Here is a 22,178-nt window from a genome sequence, read left to right on the forward strand (position 1 = left end):
TTTTTTTTTTTTTTTTTTTTTTTTATGTCCTTTTTGAGACCGGCCACACCGTGCTCAGCCAGTGAGCACTGTGAGCGCACTGGTCATCCCTATATAGGATCCGAACCCGCAGCAGGAGCACTCCTGCGCTCCCAGCGCCACACTCTCCCGAGTGCGCCACGGGCTCGGCCCCCAGGATCTTTTTAAAGCAACGAAATTTCCTGGGAACTAATAGCGGGAGAACTCACTCATTACCCCCCACCCCCAGGGAGAGCATTAATCCATTCATGAGGCATCTGCCCACATGACTCAATCAGTTTCCAACACTGCCACGTTGGAGATCAAATTTCCACATGAGTTTTGGAGGGGACAACACATCCAAACTCCATCACTTATTGTTAGCATATCAGTTCAGAGTCAGGAATGTTGGTGATGCCAAAGAACCAAAGATTGTTCACGTGAGTGGCTGAGATCGTGACACCTTTGCTTTCTGATGGTTTGGTGTATACAAACTTTGTTTCATGCACAAAGTTATTAAAAATATTGTATAAAATTACCTTCAGGCTATGTGCTATAAGGTATATATGAAACACAAATGAATTTTGTTTTTAGACCTGAGTCCCATTCCCAACAGATCTCATTATATATATATCCAAATATTCTAAAATTTGAAAAAAATCCAAAATCTGAAACACTCTGGTCCTAAGCATTTTGGATAAAGGATACTCAACCTGTAATATATATATTTTTTCTATAGTGATTTAAACTTCTTTGGTTGGTATTATTCATATACTTTATATTAAATATGTATTTTTAAAAAATTCATTTTCTAATTCTTTATGGGGAACAAAATTGACTTTTGTATATTGATTTTGTATCCAGGAAACTTATAGTTATATGTTAGTGCTAAAAAAGATGCCTGTCAATTTTTTTTGACTTTCACTTAAATTTTCTGAATTTTTACTTATGTAGTCATATCATCTTGCAAGACTGATGGTTTTGTTTTTCCATCAATCCTAATATCATTTATTTTTATTATCTTTCATTATTTTATTATCTATCTGGCTAGGACCTGCTATACAATATTTAACTAGAAGTGGTGGTTTTCAGCATTTCTACACTAAATATTATGTTTGCTGAAGTTTTTGTAGATACCTTTATTGGGTGAAGGAAGTTCATTTAAGAACAAATAACTGTTGCAAAGTATCTATGCTAGGCCCTATGAAGGCACTTCAGAAAGTTCATGGAAAGATTTGTATTATCTTTTAATTCTATTTTTTCTTGGACTTTTTAAGTATTTATTTATTTTAAATAAATAAATTTATTTAAAAATGTTTACTCACATGATGATGGAGACTGACTAATCCCAAGATCTACAATCTGCAAGGAGGAGACCCAGGAGAGCCGATGGCATAGTTTTAGTTCCAGTCTGAAGGTGTGAGAACCAGGAGAGCCAGAGGTGTACGTTCCAGTGTGAAAGCCAGCAGGCTTGAGACCCAGAAGACCTTTTTCAGTTAAAGTCTGAATGCAGGATAAGAACAGTCCCAGCTCAAAGGCAGTCAGGCAGGAGGAGTTCTCTCATTCTTGGGGGAGGGTCAGGCTTTTTGTCTATTCAGGCCTCAGATTAGATGAGGCCCACCAGCATTAGGGAGGGAAATCTACAAGACTTAGTCTACTGATTTAAATGTTAATCTCATCCAAAGATGCCCTCACAGATACATCCAGAATGATATTTGACCAAGTATCTGGGCACTCTGCAGCCTAGTCAAGTTGACTCATAAAATTAACCATTATATGGTTGCTCTCTACCTTGTCAGCAATTGCTGTAGTTCATTTTCTAGATTGTAACCATTCCAATATTTGTGTTTTCATATCTCAGTTTTGTTTTAATTTGAAATTCTGTAATGACATAAGACATTGAGCATCTTCTTATATGCTTATTTGCCATCTGTATATCTTCTTTGGTGAAGTTTCTGTTTAGATCATTTGCCCATTTTAAAAATCAGGTTTTCTTATTGTTGAGTTTTTAATTCTTCATATATTTTAGATAACAGTCCTTTATCAGATGTGTTTTGCAAATAATTTCTTGCAGTCATATTGCGTTATTTTCTAAAGTGTCTTTGCAGACCTGAAGTTTTAAATTTGAACATTAAATATGTAATATTAATTTTTTCATGGGTCATGACCTGGGTTTTTTCTTGTGTTATCTTCAGGAATTTTATAGTTTTGCATTTTACATTTATGTCTGTGATCCATTTTGAGTTGATTTTTGTGAAGGATGTAAGGTCTATGTCTGAATTTATTGTTTTTAGATGTGGATGTCCAGTTGTTCCAGCAATATTTATTGAAAAGACTATCTTTTCTCCATTGTATTGGTGTGCTTTTTTGTCAAAGATCATTTGAGTATAGTTGTGTGAATCTCTTTTGGGCTCTCTGTTGTGTTCCACTGATTTATTTGTGTATTCTTTCACCAGTCCCACACTATCTTGATTACTGTAATTTTATAGCAAGTCTTGAAGTCAGGTATTATCAGTCCTTCAACTTTGTTCTTCTTTGATCTTGTCTTGGTTATTCTGGGTCTTTTGCTTCTTCAAGTGAACTTTAGAATCATCTTGTCAATATCCTCAAAATAATTGGCTGGAATTTTAATTGGGATTGTATTGAATCAATAGATCAAGTTGGGACAAACTGACATCTCGACAGTATTGAGTCAGCCTATCCATGAACATGAAATATCTTTCTATTTATTTAGTTCTTCTTTTATTTCTTTCATCAGAGTTTTGTGGTTTCCTCATATAGATTTTGTACATATTTTGTTAGATTTAAACCTGTTTTTTTTTTTTTTTTGGAGTGCTGATGTAAATGATATTGTGTTTTTAATTTAATTTTATTAAAAAATTTTATTATTTTTAATTGACATATAATAATTTTACATATTTATGGAGCACACTGATATTTTGATACATGTATAAATGTGTAATCAAATCTGTGTAATTAGCATATCTATCACTGCAAACATTTATCATTTCTTTATGTTGAGAACATTTGAACTCTTTTCTTCTAGCCATTTGAAAATATACAATAAAGTATTGGGTTTATTTTTTGCATCTGGCCAGTACAAGGATCAAACCTGGACCTTGGTGTTATCAGTACCACATTCTAACCAACTGAGCTAACTGGCCAGCTCTAAATTATTGTGTGTTTAATTTTTAATTCCACCTGTTTATTGCTGGAACAGAAAAGCAGTTGACTTTTGTGTATTATCCTTATGTCCTACAACATTGCTATAATTGATTTTTAGTTCCAGGAGTTTTAAAAAATTATGTATAGACAATCATGTCATCTCTGTACAAAGATAATTTTATTTATTTCTTCCCAGTCAGTATGTCTTTTATTTCTGTTTTCTTATTTTCCTGCATTAGCAAGGTCTACCGGTTTTCTGATATTAATTCAGCATCCTCAGATTAAAAAAAAAAAGAGTTGTGCTTTTTAAAATCTTTTTACTTTGAACTTTTCTTTATTCTTACATTTTATATATGCTTCTAAACAATGTATATTTTTTATTTTCTATTCCAGCTTGAAAATGTTTGTCTTGTAATTGTATCATTTAAAATGTGTTTATCTTTACTGTGATTACTGATATGCTATAGTTAATTAGTCTAAATGCCATTGATTATAAGATACACTATTTTTTACATACCTCTAAGAAAGAAGGAAATGTGATGCCAATTAAATTTGTAATTCAATTGTAAGATGAATCTCAATTTCAGAGTTATTTAAATGTGAAAAGAATATGTTTTAGAATCACTGAATTATGTATTTGAGTTTAAATTTACCATCTTCTGTCTTTTTTACTTGTATGTTTAAGTTTTTTAAAAAAGTCTTTGGTCTTGTTTTTTTTAATTGATAAAGTATTTTTAATATTTACTCTTTCTCTATCAGAATGGAAGTTATGCAGTCTTTTATATTTTTTTAACAAAATTTACCCTAGAAATTATAACATGTCCTTGATTTATCGTGTCTATTATTAAATCATATCCTTCCCCTACACCATTCAAGAAGTTTAGAGCATTTTAACTTCATCTGTTATTTTCTTGACTTGTTTGTGAGGAAAATATTATTATTTAGTGAACATTGTTTATCACTGTTGATTTAGATTTTTTTTTTTTCCTTTTTGTCTTTTTTTTTTTACTGACCGGTAACGGGATCCCAACCCTCGGTGTCGCGCCCATACCGGGGCCCGGCAACGGGATTGCACCCCTCGGTGTTGCGCCCGCACTGCGCTCAGCCAGTGAGCGGGAACCGGTCTCCACATGGGATCCGAACCCTCGGCAGGAGCGCCGCCGCACTCCCAAGCAGCGCACTCTCCAGTGCGCCACCGGGCCGGCCCTAGATTTTTTTTTTTTCTGACCGGTAAGGGGATCGCAACTCTTAGCATGGTGTGGTCCACACCACCCTCAGCCATTGAGCGCACCAGCAATCCCTATATAGGATCTGAACTCGCGGCCTTGGCACTACCAGCGCCGCACTCTCCTGAGTGAGCCACCGGGCCAGCCCTTGATTTAGATTTTAATCACTTCCATTGCTCTCTGGTCCTCTTACATCTCTGTTTCTCAATTTGATATAATTTTTCAATTTGCTCAAAGAACCTCTTTTGAATTTCCTTTAGTGTGTGTTTGCTACTACTCTTGTCTTTTAGGTTTTGTTTTCTTTCCCTTGAGGATGTCTTTATCTCTCTTTTATTCTTGAGGATATTTTTGTTAAATATTGGATTCTAGATTGTCAGTTATTATCTTTCATTATTATTGGTTCTTTTCCCATTGTCTTTTGTCTTCCATGTTGCTGTTGAGAAGTCAGCTATCAGACTGCTATTCCATTGAAGTGAATGTCTCTTTACCTCTGGCTATTTTCACAATTTTCTTTTTAAGCTTTTTTTTTGGAAAGTTTCACTATTATGTTCACATTGTGGAAAGAGAAAATATAACATGCATATACACATACACGTATGCATTTATGTCCTGCTTAGGAAATTTTTGGTGTTTTAAAGTTTGTGGCTTGATATTTTTTATCGGTTGTGGAAAATCCTCAGCCATTATGACTTCACATACTGCTTTTTTGCATATTGCCAGTGTTCATAGTGCCTCCGCACATTTGCTGTTTCTTTTCTCTTTCTGTGATTCCAGTGAACTGTGTACAAGACCTCACTGTCTCCTTTGTCTCTTTTCCTTTTTTGTATATTTCCTATCGTTTTCTGTTTCTTGGTTATTTCTTCTGACATTTTTCATTTCATTAATCTTGTCTTCATATGTGTTTAGTTTGTTGTTAAACCTATTAATTGAATTATTAATTTTACTTTAGTATTTCATTTGTCAAATTTCTATCTGGTTCTTCTTCAAATCTGATATATTAGTTTTGTGAGTTTGTTTCCTGCCCAAATTTTCAAGCTTCTCATTTTTCTCTCTGACCATAACAAGTGTAGATGTTTTATGATTATTGTGTCATAATGTTAGTATCATGAGACTACTGGACTGCATCTGCTGTTTTTTGTTTCTCATGGGTACTTTGTGTTTTCTTGTTATGTTTTGATAGTAGATAAGCCATTGTATTTGAAAATTTTTTGTAAGAATAATTTTTGAACTATGATGATGTTATCCTAGGTAGTAGTAAATATTCTTTTTTTGAGGGCAATTTCCCACCCTCTACTTTACATGCTACTTAATAAACATCAATTGCATGCTCATTTTGTTAGGCCTTTTTTAAAAATGCAAGTGATATAGATATTTGATTCCCCCCCCCCCCCCCCCGGTAACTTAGTCATTTGGGCTCAGTTCTGTTTAATAAAATGGATAATCTAACTTTGTAATAGGATTTTTGTTATTATTCATGATATTTTGGGGGCCCAGTAGTATTCTTTTCACGCTCTGCTCTTGGAATTCTGAAAGTGTGAGGTGCTCTTCCTGGAAGGTGCCTTTCTAGAGAATGTCTTTCTTAACTCTCCCCCTCAATGCCAGCGTATATCAGAAAGCCTCCATAATCAGCTGTTGTTTTTCTTAATCTAATAAAGACCATTGTTGGGCCTTTAAGAAACTAACACCACCTTAAAGTGGCATTACAAGTGGATTAACGTGGCAGCCTGAGATGGCGCTGGGAGAAAGCAGGGTGGGAGTGTCTGCGGGAACCTAGCCTTAGCCCTTACTGGCCGCACTTGTGAACACTGCGTAATTGCAATAGCTAGGTATTGAGACAGGATGCATGCCCTTAACCCTTAAGCTGAATGGAGGATGTAAAAAACCTGCCTTTGCCATTTACCTTTAAAAGCCAATGCTTGTGTGTTAATAAACGGAACTGCTTGACAGAACCCCCACCGCATCTGAGTGTCCTTTAACTGGGTTGGTTTGGGGCCGGTGGTGTGCTCACCTCTCTTCATGGCTCTCTTCCCCTGTCTCCTTCAAAAGAGGACCAGAGGGAAAGAGGAATCCCGGGCTGTTCGCTCGCCCACTGAAAGGAAGGAGGCTAGGGCTGTACGGGTCGGCTGCTGGCGGCGGACCTGACAGACCATCACTTAGAGTTTCCTCTTAGGACTTCCTAATCCTGGGCTGTGGGGATCAGGATGGTAGTTGTAGAAATTATTCTGGTTATTTCCAGATACCTCATAGAAATAATGTTCTAAACAATATTAGATTTTTTTTTTTTGGTCATTTCCTGGTATACTCTTTCCATCATTATTGATCTCCTTTTGAAGCAGTTTTGGAAAGCTCACCAAGATGTGAGAAAAGAGATGAGGAGATGTATTAAGTCATTAATATTGTAGAATCTGGAGGTGACAGAGAATAGGAATACTTGATTTGCTATTCAAGCCAATTACCAGGAGAGAAATCATCCTTCTTATTGCTGTAGGTGCCACTGAGCATCCCTAGTGGAAGAATATCTTCACTGTAGCCTCCAAAGCCTTTTAAGGCATTGCCGAAGGTCATCATTAGGGGATGTTTGTTACTATCTTCAGCCACTAAAAAGCATCAGAAGTGCTTATGACTTTGTTATGCCATGTTTTCCAGTGCTATAGTCAACTTCATTGTGGGTGAAATAGATTTTTTTTTTGTAGATTGCTATAGGATCAAATATTTAAAGCATTATTTATGAGAAAATGTTTTCCAATTACTAAATAACAAGCTTATTTAAAAAATAACCTGTTTAGGAGTGGCAGACTTTGTGTTGGTTAAAATTAGGGTTCAAGTGTAGAAATACACATGTGTCTACACAACTCCTATGACTATTGTCTAATTAATATATTCTTACAGAAAACATTATTGCATGAGTACTATGTGACAAGTGCTATGTAACCACATAAAGATCAACAATAGGAAATAAAAGCAGTTACAAACCTCTGTTTAAACTGAAGTCTCCTGTTGTCACATAATTATTATATGCTACAAGTTTGTCATTTTTACATTTTTACTTGATTGACATCTAATGGTCTCAAATTCCGGTCATCTATCCTGAAACCTGACCTATCTAGTCTTTGCCATGTTAGTTAATGGTAACTCCTTCCTTCTACTGTCTCAGGACAACAATCTTGGCGTCATCCCTGACTTCTCTTTTTTCTCACACTCGCCATCTTAATTGTTCCTTTAAAACATAAACAGTCCGACCACTTCTACCGTTATCATTCTGGCCCATCATCATCTGTTGAGTGGATTTCTGTAACCGCGTTTTGTGTGGTCTTCCTGCTTAACATAGCAGCCATGGTGATCTCAGTCAAGTCATGTCACTCCTACTCAGCACCTTCCATTGTCCCCCCACTGCTACCCCCAACTTTCCAACTTCACCTATAGTAAAAAGCCAGATTTTTACAGTGGCCTGTCTGCCTTCGCCAACTTTATTTCTCATTTACTCATCTGCTCACTGCCTCACTCCACTGCATCCTTGCTGCCTTTCTTATTGTTCCTTGAATGTGCCAGACTGGCTTCTACCTTGGGGTTTATGCATTTGCTGTTCTTTCTCCCTGTAATATTCTTTCTCCTGATATCCAATTTTGATTGAAATGTTACAGTGTTTGAAGTGCCTGCCCTGAATGTCCTTTTAAAATTATAGTTGCCCATCCCCTGCTGCACAGCTCATTGCCCTCGCCATCTCACCTTTTCTTTCCATGGCACCTCCCACCTTCTAATAAGCTGTCTAATTTACTTATGTACTATGTTTATAGTCTGCCTCGCTCACTAGAATATAACTTTTACAGGGGCAGGGATTTTTGTCTGCTCTGTATATGGTTTTATCCCTTGCATCAAGAAGAGTGCTTCATATTTAACAGATGTTCAAGAAATATTTGTTGAATGAATGGATGGTTGATAGTACACAAGAGGACTCCTTCCCACAATGTTTTTAACAGAGTGGCAAAAAAAAAAAAAAAAAAAAAAGAATATGGCAAATGAGTCTTTCTGTTATTGTCAAAAGCCTTATGCTAGATCTTTTCTTTCTGTGAATCAAAATCCTGTCTTTGCTTATTCTTTTGTCATAAACAATTGTTCTTGTTCTTTTTCTTTACCTTTTTTTGATGGTCAGTCTGTTAAAATCATTCACTATCTACTTCAAAGACACTTTTGTCAAACAGTAATTAACAGTATCATAATGTTCTAGGCAGACTGCTTTTCAATCTCAAGAGACAGGAGCCAGGACTATTTACTTCCTTGGAGACCAATTAGCAAAGAAGAGTGTCTTCTTTTGAGAAATGTCTGTTCAGCTCATTTGCCCATTTTTAAAAAATCAGATTATTCACTTTTTTACTATTGAGTTGTTTGAGTTCTTTGTATATTCTGGATATTAATCCTTTGTCAGATGCATAGTTTGCAAGTATTTTCTCCCATTTGGCAGGTTGTCTTTCCATTCTGTTGATTGTTTCCTTTGCTGTGCAGAAGCTTTGGAGTTTGATATAATCCCATTTGTTTATACCTTGCCTGTCCTTTAGAAGTCTTATTCACAAAATCTTTGCCCATTCCTATTTGTTAAAGTGTTTTTCTTGTGTTTTCTTCTAGAAGTTTTGTAGTTTTGGGTCTTACATTTATGTTGTTAATATTTTGGCATATGGTGAGGGATAAAGGTCAAGTTTCATTCTTCTGCATATGGATCTTCAATTTTCACAGCACCATTTGGTGATGAGACTATTCTTTCCCTGATATATGTTCTTAGCTCCTTTGTCAAAAATCAGTAAGCAGTAGGTACATGGATTTATTTTGGAATTCTCTATTCTGTTCCATTGGTCAATGTATCTGTTTTTGTTCCAGTGCCATGCTGCTTTTATTACAGTAGCTTTGTAGTATATTTTTAATCGAGGGAGTGTGATGACCTTCACTTTGTTTTTGTTTGTTATTATTATTATTATTATTTTAGCTTAGAATTGCTTTGTCTATTTGGAGTCTTTTGGTATTACATAGAAGTTTTAGAATTGTTTTTCCTATTTCTGTGAAGTATGTCATTGGTAGTTTGATGGGGATTGCATTGAATTTGTAGATCGCTTTTGATAGTATGGTCACTTTGATGATACTGATTTTTCCAATCCATGAACACGGGATGTCTTTCCAGGTTTTTGTGACTTCTTTAATTTCTTTAGTCAGTGTTTTATAGTTTTCATTATAGAGATCTTTCACTTCCTTGATTAAATTTATTCCTGTTTTTTTTTGGTTGCTATTATAAATGGGATTACTTTCTTGATTTCTTTTTCTGCTAGTTTGTTGGTGAATAGAAATAATACTGATTTTTGTATGTTGATTTTGTATCCTGAAACTTTATTGAATTTGTTTATCAGAGCTAGGAGTTTTTTGGTAGAGTCTTTATGTTTCTCTCTATATAAAATCACATCATCTGCAAACAGGGACAGTATGACTTCCTTCTTTCAAATTTGGGTGCCCTGTATTTCTTTCTCTTGCCTAATTGCTCTGGCTAGGACTTCCAGTACTATGTTGAATAAAAGCAGTGAGAGTGGGCATCCTTGTCTTATTCCAGATCAGTGTGATGTTAGCTGTGGGTTTGTCATATGTAGCCTTTATTGTATTAAGATACTTTCCTTCTATAGCTACTTTGTTGGGACTTTTTAATGAAGGGATGCTGAATTTTATCAAATGCTTCTTCTGCATTGATTGAGATGATCCTATTTTTTTTCTTTCATTCTGTTGATGTGATGTATTAGTTTTTTGATTTGCATATGTTGAAACATCCTTACATCCCTGGGATAAATCCCACCTGGTCATAGTGTATAATCTTTTTGATGTGTTGTTGGATTTGGTTTGCTAGCATTTTATTGAGAGTGTTTGCATCTATGTTCATCAGGGATATTGACCTCCAGTTTTCTTTTTTTGTTGTGTCCTTGCTTGGTTTTGGTATCAGGGTATTGTTTGCATAATATTATCTGGGTATCATATGAGTTTGGAAGAATTCTGTGCACTTTAATTTTCTGGAAAAGTTTAAGAAGTATTTGTATTAGTTCTTTAAATGTTTGGTTGAATTTAGCAGTAAAGCCATCTGGTCCTGGGCTTTTCTTTGTTGGGAGACTTTTTATTACTGATTCAATCTCATTACTTGTTATTGGTCTATTCAGTTTTCTATTTCTTCTTGGGTCAGTCTTGGTAGGTCATAAGTATCCAGGAATTTATCCATTTCTTGTAGGTTCTTAAATTTATTGGCATATAGATGTTCATAATTATCTTTACTGATCCTTTGTATTTTGGATGTGTCAGTTGCAATGTCTTCTTTAACATCTTCGATTTTATTTATTTGGGTCTTTTCTGTATTTCCTTAGTCTGGCTAACAGTTCTCCATTTTGTTTATCTTTTAGAAACACCAACTTTTTGTTTGATCTTTTTGTATTGTATTTTTTTCTCAGTATCATTTATTTCTGCTCTGATTGTTACTATATATTTTTTCTACTTATTTTGGGTTTGGTTTTTTTCTTGCTTTTCTAGTTCCTTAAGGTGCCTTGGTGGGTTTTTTATTTGAAATCTTTTGAGTTTTTGGATGTAGACATTAATTGCTAAACTTTCCTCTTAATACTGCTTTGGCTGTATCACATAGGTTTTGGTATGTTGTGTTTTTGTCTTCATTTGTTTCAAGAAATTTTTTGATTTTCTTCTTAATCTCTTCTTTGACCTATTAATCATTGAGGATCATGCATTTTAATTTCCATGTATTTGTGCAGTTTTGTAAGTTCCTTTTGTTATTGATTTCTAGCATTATTCCATTAAGGTCAGAAAAAATACTTGATCCTATTTTGATTTTTTAAAACTTGTTTGTGAGCCAGCATATGGTCAATCCTGGAGGATGTTTCATGTAGTGATGAAAAGCATGTGTGTTGTGCAGCTCTTGGACGAAATGTTCTGTAAATGTCTGTTAGGTTCATTTGGTCTATGGAGCCTTTTAAAGCTGATATTTCTTTGTTGGTTTTCCGTTTTGATGATCTGTCCAGTGCTGAGAGTGAGGTGTTAAAGTCCCCAACTCTTATTGTACTGGTGTCTGTCTCTCCCTTTAGATCTGATATTTGTTTTATATATCAGGGTACTACAGTGTTGGATGCATATACATTTATAATTGTTACATCCTTTTGCTGTATTGATCCCTATATCATTATGTGATGCCCTTTCTCATCTTTTAGTACAGACTTTGATTTAAAATTTGTTTTTTGTGATAGAAATATAGCTACTTCAGCTGTGCTTTTGCTTTCTATTCACATGGAATATCTTTTTCCATCCTTTCATTTTTAGTCTGTGTGTGTCTTTTTAGGTGAGGTGTATTTCTTGCAGGTAGCACTTGGATGGGTCATGTTGTTTCTATCCATACAGCCAGTCTATATCTCTTAGTTGGGGCATTTAACTCATTTACATTCCAGGTTGTTATTGATATGTGAGGTCTTACTCCTGTCATTTTATTGGTTGTTTTCTGATAATTTTGTGTATCCTTTGTTCCTTTCTTTCTCTCTTATTGTTTAAGCCTTGTGCTTTGGTGGTTTTTTATATTGATAAGGTTTGATTCCTTTTTCTTGCTTTTTTGTGTATATATATTCTACCAGTGAGTTTTATATTTCCTGGTGTTTTCATGACAGTTGTTATTGTTCTTTCTCTTCTAGATGTAAGACTCCCCTAAACATTTCTTGGAAGGCCAGACTGGTGTTGAAGAAATCCCTTAATTTATGATTTGCTGAAAAAGACTATTTTCTTCTTCATTTTTGAAGGATAACTTTACTGGGTATAATATTGTTTGCCATCTGTTTTTTTCTTTCAGTACTTTGAATATATCACCTCATTCTTTTCTGGCCTGAAGGGTTTCTTCTGAGAAGTCTGCTGTTAGTCTAATGGGGATTCCCTTATAAGTCACTTGACACTTTTCTCTTGCTGTTTTGTAGGATTCTTTCTTTGTCTTTAACTTTTGACAGTTTAACTACAATGTTTCTTGGAGAAGATCTTTTAGAGTTGAATCTATTTGGGGACCTTTGAACTTCCTGGATTTGGATGTTCATATCTTACCCAAGAGTAGGGAGTTTTCAGCTATTATTTCATTAAATATATTTTCAATTTTTAAAAATTTTCTTCTAATTCTGGAATTCCCATAGTTTGAATATTTGTTCCCTTAACAGTATCCATAAATTTTGTAGGCTTTACTCATTTTTAAAATTCTCTTTTCTTTTTGGTTTTCCTGGGTTATTTCAAAACAGTTGTCTTAGAGATAAGAAATTCTTTTTTCTGTGTGATCAAGTGTGTTATTGAGACTCTTGGATGTATTTTTTAAAAATTTCATTCAATGAATTCTTCAATTCCAAGTTTTCTGTTTGATTTTTTAAATTATGTATATCTCTTTATTAAATTTCTCATTCAGATCATGAATTGTTTTTCTAATTTTGTTGAAGTGTCTGTATTCTCTTGTAGCTCAGTGAGTTTCCTCAAGATTATTAATTTGATAAGTAGCAATTTCTGATTCTTTGGAATCAGTTATTGGAACATTATTGTATTTCTTTAGTGGTGTCATGTTTGTTTATTCATGTTTATTGTTTTCCTCTGTTGACATCTGTGCATCTGGTGGAATAGTCACCTCTCTGAATTTTGTAGAGTGGTTTGTGTGGGAAGGACTTTCACCTATAAATGTGTTTTTGGGTGTCAGTTGGGTAGAGTACAATGGCTTTGTTCTGGATGGATGCAATAGTGTAGACTCTGTGTCATTTCTTCAGCTGTAATCCACTTTTGCTATGTCTATGCATGCCTCAGTGGCCTGTGTTTAGGTGGTTTGTGGTAGCAGTGGCATGGCTTTGCTGGGGGTGGACTCACTGTGTTAGTTCTCGGGCTGGGGGGTGTGTGCATGCTCACTGTGGGCCATTTGTCTCAGGAGTTGACTTATAGTGGATGGGGTTGCTGGATTGATTTTTAGGCTGGAGGTTTGGCTGTGTAGTATGTCAGAGATTCTGGGTCTTGATTGCCAGTGTCAGGGTGACTGTGTTAATTCTCTGTTCATGAGTGAGCCTGCCAGGCTGTTTTTCAGATGCAAGACTCAGCGGTGGGTCCACCAGTGTCATGAGAGCTAGTCTCAGGCTGTTGCTCTGAGTCAGGGGCTTGGGAACACTTTGGCTTGGCTATTTGGATGTAGATCTTCTGGGAGCCAGTGCACTGTGTCACTTCTTGGGGCCAGTCGTGAGTTCATGCTTCCCTTGGTGGTTTGGGAATGGGTCTGCCAAGAGCAGAGCTACTGAGCTGCTTCTTGGGTAGTGGGCAAGCCCACAAGGTGGGGCTGCAGAGAGGAGGTTCTGTCAACTGCCTTTTGGGCACTGGGCAAGGTTGTGATACAGGCCTGCCATGAGGGGGCCCAGTCAGCTGCTACTCAGCTGGTGGACTGAACCTGCTAGGCAGAACTATTGAGGGTGAGACTGCCTGGCTGCTTTTCAAAGCAAAGGCAAAGGAGGAGGGGGAAGATGCATTTCAGTTTTGTTGATCCCCCAGGGGTGTGTTCGTTAGGATAGGGATCTGTAATGTGTTTTTTCAGAGTTGGGAGCTTAGGTGCATGGAACTCGGCCCGTGGGTAGGGGTGTTGATTGCCTGATATCTAGTGTGTTTCTTTAGCAGCTCTAGTTTCAAGATGGTGCTGTACTGCATTGGCTTGGGTCACAAGGATGGCAAGTAGGGAGGGCATTGTATGTGCTTCTGTTCTGAGTGATGCAGTGTGTGTATTCCAGGCAGCTCCACGCTCGGCTCCAGGCTTGCAAGGGCTGTGGGATCCTCCTGCAGTAGAAACTGCAGGCCTCTGTGGTGAGGATGAGGGTAGTAGGGCCCTCTGCCTACCTTTTTTCCACCAAGGAAAGTCTTTTCTGTGCCAATCCTGATGGCAGAGATGTGGCAGCTGAGGCTGTGTGCCACTCTCTTCTCTCTTCTCTCTCTCCTGCCATCCTGGATTTTGTGCTCCACAGGGATTTCCCCGGTCTCCTCCTGCACCCTTGCACTCTCTGACAGATGCTCCCATCGATATTTAGCTGTATTAGTTGTTCTGGTCCTGTGCTGTGAGAGGGATGTGCCCCAGGTACCTGTAGTTTACCATCTTGCCACACCTCTCAGTAATTCTAGTTTTAATTTCTTTAGGAATCTTTTGTTTTCCACAGTGGCACACTGGTCTGCATTCCTACCAGCAGTGCACAAGGGTTTGCATTTCTCCACATCCTCACCAGTACTTATCTCTTGTCTTTTCGATAATAGCCATTCTAACTGGTATGAGGTGATATCTGATTTTGGTTTTGACTTGTGTTTCTCTGATGATTAGTGAAATTGAGCACCTTTCATACACATGTTGGCCCAATTTTAATGTCTTCTTTGCAGAAATGTCTATTCAAATCCTTTGCCCATTTTTTAATCAGGTTTTTTTTTTCTGCTATTGAGTTGTGTGAGTTCTTTATATGTTTTGGATATTAACCCCTTATCAAAGATGTGTTTTGCAAATATTTTTCTCAGTGTGTAGGCTGCCTTTTCATCTTATTGATTATTTCCTTTGCTGTGCAATTGTTTTGTTTAATAGCTGTAGTAATGAAAACGGTATGGTACTGACGTAAAAACAGACATATTGAACAATGGAACAGAATAGAGAGCCAGAAATAAACTCAAACACCTATAGTCAACTAATTTTCAACAAGGGCACCAAGAGCACACGATGGAGAAAGGATAGTTGCTTCAATAAGTGGTGCTGGGAAAACTGGATTCCACATGTGAAAAAATGGAATTGGACTCTAATATTACACCATACAGAAAAATCTACTGAAAGTAGATAAAAGACCTAAATGTAAGACTGGAAAACTTCTGGAGGAAAACATTGGGGAAAAGTTCCTGACATTGGCTTTAGCAAGGATTTTTTGGATATGACACCAAAAGCTCAGGTTATGAAAGCAATAATGAATAAATGGGACTAACCTTAATAGAATTTCAGTGTAACTTGGATTTCTCAAAGATCTGTGGTGTATGGGTGTATTTCCCACTAGTTTTCAAGGGTAAAAATAGCCACTGGGACTATCTGAAAATATTTTATAGGTATTGAGTAAAACAATCACTAAAGAAAACTCAGGTAGAAAATACCAAAGTTGACTTGTATAAATCTTACATAGACAGCACAAGTTAGACACTTTCTTAAAGCCCATTCAGCCTTCAGGGTATTACCACAGCCCCTGGAATTCTCGTAAAAGGCACTTAAAGCTCAAACTGAAAACCCGTCATAGAGGAGTAGCTGAAATTCTGCACTGTGTAGCCTGACTCTTGATGGCTATAGGGCATCTCTTTTGGAATTGTCCATTCACATTATTTTTATACAGCTCCCAATAAGAGATAGAAGGGGAACATAAGAATATTATCCTGCAGAGTGAAAAAAGATTGGGGACAACATATAGCTAGTGTCCAATATTTGAAGAACTTTTACTATGTTAGAGAAATAAAATTTAATTCTGTATAGGAATATATAATTTTTAAGGTCTCTTCTGATGCCGAGAATTATGAATTTGTATTCCAATGTAAGTGGTATGTTTGGAAGATATTTTCCTGGAGGTATAATATTTCGTAACTAAAATAATGAACTACTATGTAGTAGCTAAAGTAATGTTCTATATTTATTAGGAATAGATATGAATTCTCATCTCTGTTTTTGAGAGCTTATTTTCTGCCACTTAAAATATTTGCTTTTTGTTGTTCAAAAACATGACTGAAAATTTTCCACATTAGTAATGACTATAACATAAAATATTTTTCTTAATGTTTGTTGTAGAGGTTCCAGAAACTTTAGCAGTTGCAGTGCAGAGGACTTTGAGAAGTTAACTTTAAATAAAGGAGGAAACTGCCTTCTTAATATTCCAAAACCTGATGAAGCCTATAGTGCTCCCTTTTGTGGTAATAAATTGGTGGATCCTGGGGAAGAGTGTGACTGTGGTACTCCAAAGGTCAGTTTAATTTTTTATTTTTGCTTTGTAAAATTACCATGATATGTGCAAAAAATAAAATTGCTCATTTTGGGCAGCTCTTGCCTAGGAGCTAAAGTAAAATTTAGTGGCAAAATGAGGATTCTTATTTTGTTGTGTGAATATGTTCCTGGGATTGGTCATCTCCTCCTTCTCAGAAAATATGAGAATACTTCAAAAAGTTCATAGAAAAATAGAATTAGAAGATAATATGAATCTTGCCATAAACTTTTTGAAATACCCTTAAAATGGTATCTATCATCTGTTTTGAAGTCAAGGTAAATACCATGTTTATTCTTCTATTTTTTTGCTACCTTTTACAATTTCTATTATGGTTATTGGCTTACATATTTACTTTAAAGAACTAATCAGCACAGGTATTGACATTCAACTCTGTACTGCACGAATATGTATAATCAGTTATGTTGCAATAAAAAAAATAAAGAACTAATCAGTGTTTCAGCTGGCTCCTTACTTGTAAGCTTTCACCATTCCTGGCACTGCCATTGCAGAAATATTTATTCAGTTGGACTCATTTTTAACGTAGATTGAAGTTGGCCCATCCTCTAGCGTCCTTCAGAATAAAAATTCTCTGTACTCAAAGTAGCACTCTCCCTTTATTAACTTTCAGTTTCCCTCCTGATCTCTAGCTTATCAGATGTTACCCACACATGCTGTTGCGAGCCCATGCCTGTCTTCATTAACGTTGTCTTACAGCCACATTCCTGACCATACTTAGCCTTCCTCCTCTCAAGATGACCTGCTTAAGCCTTCTCCACCTAAACTCTACATGAAGTTTTAAAGAAACTTATTCAGTAGTGTGTAAATCCTACTATATTATTGGTCTTTTACACAGTGTGTCTTCTTTCTTCTTCCTTACCTCACCACACTTGGCGTTTACCAGATGACTTCACTTTCTAGAAAGGCAGTATGTGTCTTATGATGAAGAAAAAACAAACACACAAAAAAGTAAATAGAGCTGCGCTAAACATGGGAGTACAGGTATCCCTTCAAAAGGTTGATTTCCATTCTTTTGGGTATATATACAGTAGTGGGATTGCAGTTGTATGTGTCGTTGTTTGAGGAACCTCCATACTGTTTTCCATAGTGGCTGCACTAATTTATAGTCCCACCAACAGTGTAGAAGAGTTCCCTTTTCTCTGTGTCTTCACCAGTATGGGGGTTCCTAAAACTAAAAATAGAACCCCATTACTGGGTATATGTCCAAAAGAAAGGAAATCAGAATGTTGAAGAGATATCTTCATTCCCATGTTTATTGCAGCTCTATTCACAATAGCCAGAACATGGAATCTACCTGTGTTCATCAGTGAATGAATGGATAAAGAAAATGTGGTTTATATATATAATGAGATATTATTCAGCCATAAAAAACTCCCCAAACAATGAAATCCTGTCATTTGCAGCAACATGGATGAGACTGGAGGACATTATGTTAAGTGAAATAAACCAATCACACAAAGACAAATATGGTATATTCTCACTCATATGTGGGAGCTGAAAAATTGATCTCTTGGAAGTAGAGAATAGAATTATTGTTTCCAGAGGCTGAGAATGGTAGGGGGGATGGAGGATAGGGAGAGATTAGTTAATGAATACAAAATACGATTAGGTAGGAGGAGTAAGTCCTACTGTTCAGGAGCACAGTTGGGTGACTATGGTTATCAGTAATTTAGTGTATTTTCCAAAATACCTATAAGAGAAGATTCGGAATGTTCCCCAAACAAAGAAATGATAATTATTTGAAGTGATGGATGTCCTAATTACTCTGATTTGATTATTACACATTGTATATATACTAGAATATCATGTGTACCCCATAAGTATGTACAATTATTATGTATCAATTAAAATAAATTAATTAAAAAGTAGGACATTGACATTACTATATTAACATAGGGGAGAAGGTTCTGTGGGTGGGATGTTGGGGATAAGGGTGAGCCATGGTGGTCCAAAGTGTGGTAAGAGATGCAAAGCAAGATTAAGAGTGTCCACATAGGGCAAAGAGCCACCCCAAAGAGAAGTCAGACCCTGAGACAGAAGAGAAAGGTATTCATGGATGTTTACTTCCCTGTGATCATTAAATATACTGTTACAAACTGAATGTTTGTGTTCCCCAAAATTCATGTGTTGAAGATCTAACCACCAGTGTGGCTGTATTTGGAGATGGCCTCTAAGGAAATAATTAAGGTAAACGAAGTCGTAAGGTTGAGGCCCTGATCCAGCAGGGTTAGTGTCCTCATTAGAAGAGGCACCAGACATCTTGCTTACCTTCTGCCAGTGCATATACAACAAGGAAAGGCCATGTGAACACACAGCAAGAAGGCAGACATCTTCAAGTCAGGAGGAGAGCCCTCACCAGAAACTGAATTGACAGGAACTTTGATCTTGGTCTTCTAGCCTTCAGAGCTGTGAGAATAAATTTCTATTGTTTAAGCCATCCATTTTATGGTACTTTGTTTTGGCAGTATTAGCAGACTTAGTAAGGCACATACTTTATGATTTCATAAATATGTTGGGACCTGTGTACTTGTAGCTGAAGGGACACCGATAAATCTAGAAGGATAGTAAGTAACTGTCAATGGAGAGTAACTGCTGTAGGAAGGTTAGAGTGAAGTAGATTTTAGGTCTGAAATAAGAATTATACTAATGAGTATTAATGTCAGTAACTCATTTTTTTTTTTTTTTTTTTTTCTGACAGTCATTTTCTATTCACAGGAATGTGAATCGGACCCTTGTTGTGAAGGAAGTACTTGTAAGCTGAAATCATTTGCTGAATGTGCATATGGCGACTGTTGTAAAGACTGTTGGGTAAGGAATTCTTCTCTATTAGGATCAAGAAAACAGAAAAAGAAAAATCTGTATATATCAAAATTTGTTTTCTGAGATCTCTAAGAGAACACTATTTTTATTATGATTATGGGAAAAAAACTTATGCCGCTTGTTTTCAGTGTTAAAGCACATTCTTTTATGATAAATGGTCTATTGAGATATTTTCCTAAGTGGAAACTTAAAAAAAATTTTTTTAGAGTAATGTATATACTTGTTAGAAATAATTCAGCGATACTAAAGTATAGAAAGTAGAAAAGGAAAGACCCTCTCTATTAATTTACTCTCCTCAGGTAGCCATTGTTGATATATTTTTTAAACATTGTTGATAATTTGTTGTTAACCTAGTCACTTTTTTTATACAAATGTGAGAGAGAGAGAGTGTGTGTATAAGTGAGTAAATGCAGATACACATATTTTACTACCCGCTTTTTTCAGTAAGATACCATGGACTTTTATCTGTTCATGTAGTTCTACATGGCTATATAGTCAGTCTTTAGTAAACTAGAGATGGACTTTTAGATTGCTTCTAAGTATTGATTATAAGAGAAATCATCGAAGCATAATACACATATTAAAATTTTTGATACATTTTATATATGTCTTCTACAAATGTGCATGTCTGTACTTGTACTAACAGTTATGAAATAGTTGTTTTCTTATGCCAACATTGGTTACTAGCAAGTGCTGTAATTCTAGTTAGTTCAATAGATGTAAAGTGCTCTTGTATTTTTATTTAATTTTCATTTCTTTTGGTTAGCAATGAAGTTACCGATTTTTCATTTTCATATTTATGACTTTTATGAATTGCCTATTAGTAGTTTTTGTTCATTTTTCTATCCGGTTATTTAATCATTTGTTGTTGGTAGAACCCTTTATAGATATAAATACTGTGGTTTCAACTTTGATTAGTTTGTGGAAATTATCCTGATTTTTCTTTTTAATTTGAATCTTATCCTAGTTCCTTCCAGGAGGTACTTTATGCCGAGAAAAAACCAATGAATGTGATGTTCCAGAATACTGCAATGGTTCTTCTCAGTTCTGCCAGCCAGATGTTTTCATTCAGAATGGATATCCTTGCCAGAATAACAAAGCCTACTGTTATAATGGCATGTGCCAGTATTATGATGCTCAGTGTCAAGTCATCTTTGGTTCAAGTAAGATAGTATTATTTATAAGTGATTGCTTTGATTTTATTTTTGCTTTAGATTTTTTAAAAAAGTAAATAACACATTATTAAAGTTGAAGTTCTCTTGTTCCCCTCTCCTGTCAAATCTCCCTTCTTCCTTCTCCACACGCAGTCATGGTCATGAATTTAAAGTGTCCAAATTCAATTGATGTTTTTTGCTTTTACTATCTCTCTTTTTCTCATTATCCTCTGTGTATAAAATCCATGCACACACACGTATGCCGTGTCACTTTCTGGTTTTAAAATTTGGGTTTGCATGTGGATCTGCTGTTTGCATTGTTCACTCAGAATGTTCTTCACAATCTTTATATTGACACATTATATCATAGCGCATCAGAGGTGGTCCGTTAGATAAATGGACTGTGATTAGTTATCCATTCTTTTACTGATAGATATTTAGGATGTTTTAAAATTTTTTCCCTATTTTTTCTTTTTAAAATTTTTATTTTTATCAAAGGTATACACAAATTGATTAAAGAGGCAAATTGTTGTATAATGTTCATTATGAAAAAAATAAAGCCTATTCCCACCCAGTATTTCCATCCCTTGAGGCAACCACTTTTATCTTTTTTAGCTGATTTTTTTGTTATTTGGTCCTTGCCTTTTGATAATCTCTTGGTAATGCTACTTTATTTTTCCATTCTAGGCATTAACTATTAATTTCTTACTATGGAAGGTGAGAATTAGTTTTCTTTCCTTCTCTCAATCTTTGACACCTCCCGTCATACCCATGCTCATTTTCCAGTCTTTATCCTCCCAATATGGATTAATTTCAGTTTTGGTGAGAGCAGTGTTGACTGTGTGTTGTGTAATAGCCATGTTAATGCTATTCACAACTGAAGTTTGTAGTAAGTTACAGTTGCCTTTCTGCCTATTGTTTTCTCTAGAGTTAATGATTGTCTTTTTTTGTTTTTGTTTTTGGTTTGGTTAGTTTCTGTGTATTTACCACTAATTCAACTGTACATTGTTAACCAGTGGCCTAGTCTTGCCTTGAGGTGTTTAGAGACATCAGGTATTATACTAATTTTAATCTGTTTGAAGAAGTCTGAGCAGGAGGCCCCTGTTTCTCTTCAGTCTTGACTGGTTGCCCTCTGTATTAGTCGGGGTTCTCCAGAGAAACAGAACCAATAGGAGATATATATGCATATACACTCATATGTGTATAGCACACACACACACATACACGCACCCCATGGGGGACTGGTTTCATGATCCCCTGCAGATACCAAAATCACGGATGCTCAAGTTCCTTATAAAAAATGGCATTATATTTGCATAGAACCTATGTATATCCTCCTTATACTTTAAATCATCTCTAGATTACTTATAATATCTAATACAATGTAAATGCTATGTAAATAGTTGTTATACTGTATTGTTTAGGGAATAATAACAAGAAAAAAGTCTGTACATGTCCAGTACAGGCGCAACCATCCATTGTGTTTTCAAATGTTTTCAATCTGTGGTTGATTGAATCTGTGGATGTGGAACCCATGGCATACAGAGGGCTGACTGTATATTTATTACAGAGGCTGGCTCATGTGATCATGTAGGCTGGTAAGTACCAGATTTGCAGGGTGACTTGGCAAGCTGGAGACCCAGGAGAGGCGACGATTTGGTTCCAGTTTGAACCTGAAGTCCTTAGAACCAGGAGAGCCAGTGGTACAGTTCCAGTTGGAAGGCCGGCAGGCCCATGACCCTGGAAGAGATAGT

At 36.0% G+C, this 22,178-nt stretch overlaps 1 protein-coding gene across 1 annotated transcript in view; it reads left to right on the top strand.

Moving 5' to 3' along the window:
• Window positions 1–22,178, top strand: part of ADAM9 (ADAM metallopeptidase domain 9) — a 129,774-nt gene that overhangs the window by 54,405 nt on the left and 53,191 nt on the right. The window contains exons 12-14 of the mRNA XM_008567818.1: window positions 16,240–16,411; window positions 19,166–19,258; window positions 20,238–20,433. Of these exons, the coding sequence (XP_008566040.1) occupies window positions 16,240–16,411; window positions 19,166–19,258; window positions 20,238–20,433 (461 nt within the window). The remainder of the gene's footprint in view (window positions 1–16,239; window positions 16,412–19,165; window positions 19,259–20,237; window positions 20,434–22,178) is intronic.

This window comes from Galeopterus variegatus, unplaced genomic scaffold, assembly GCF_000696425.1.
Source record: "Galeopterus variegatus unplaced genomic scaffold, G_variegatus-3.0.2 Scaffold348, whole genome shotgun sequence".
Classification (NCBI taxonomy): Eukaryota; Metazoa; Chordata; class Mammalia; order Dermoptera; family Cynocephalidae; genus Galeopterus; species Galeopterus variegatus.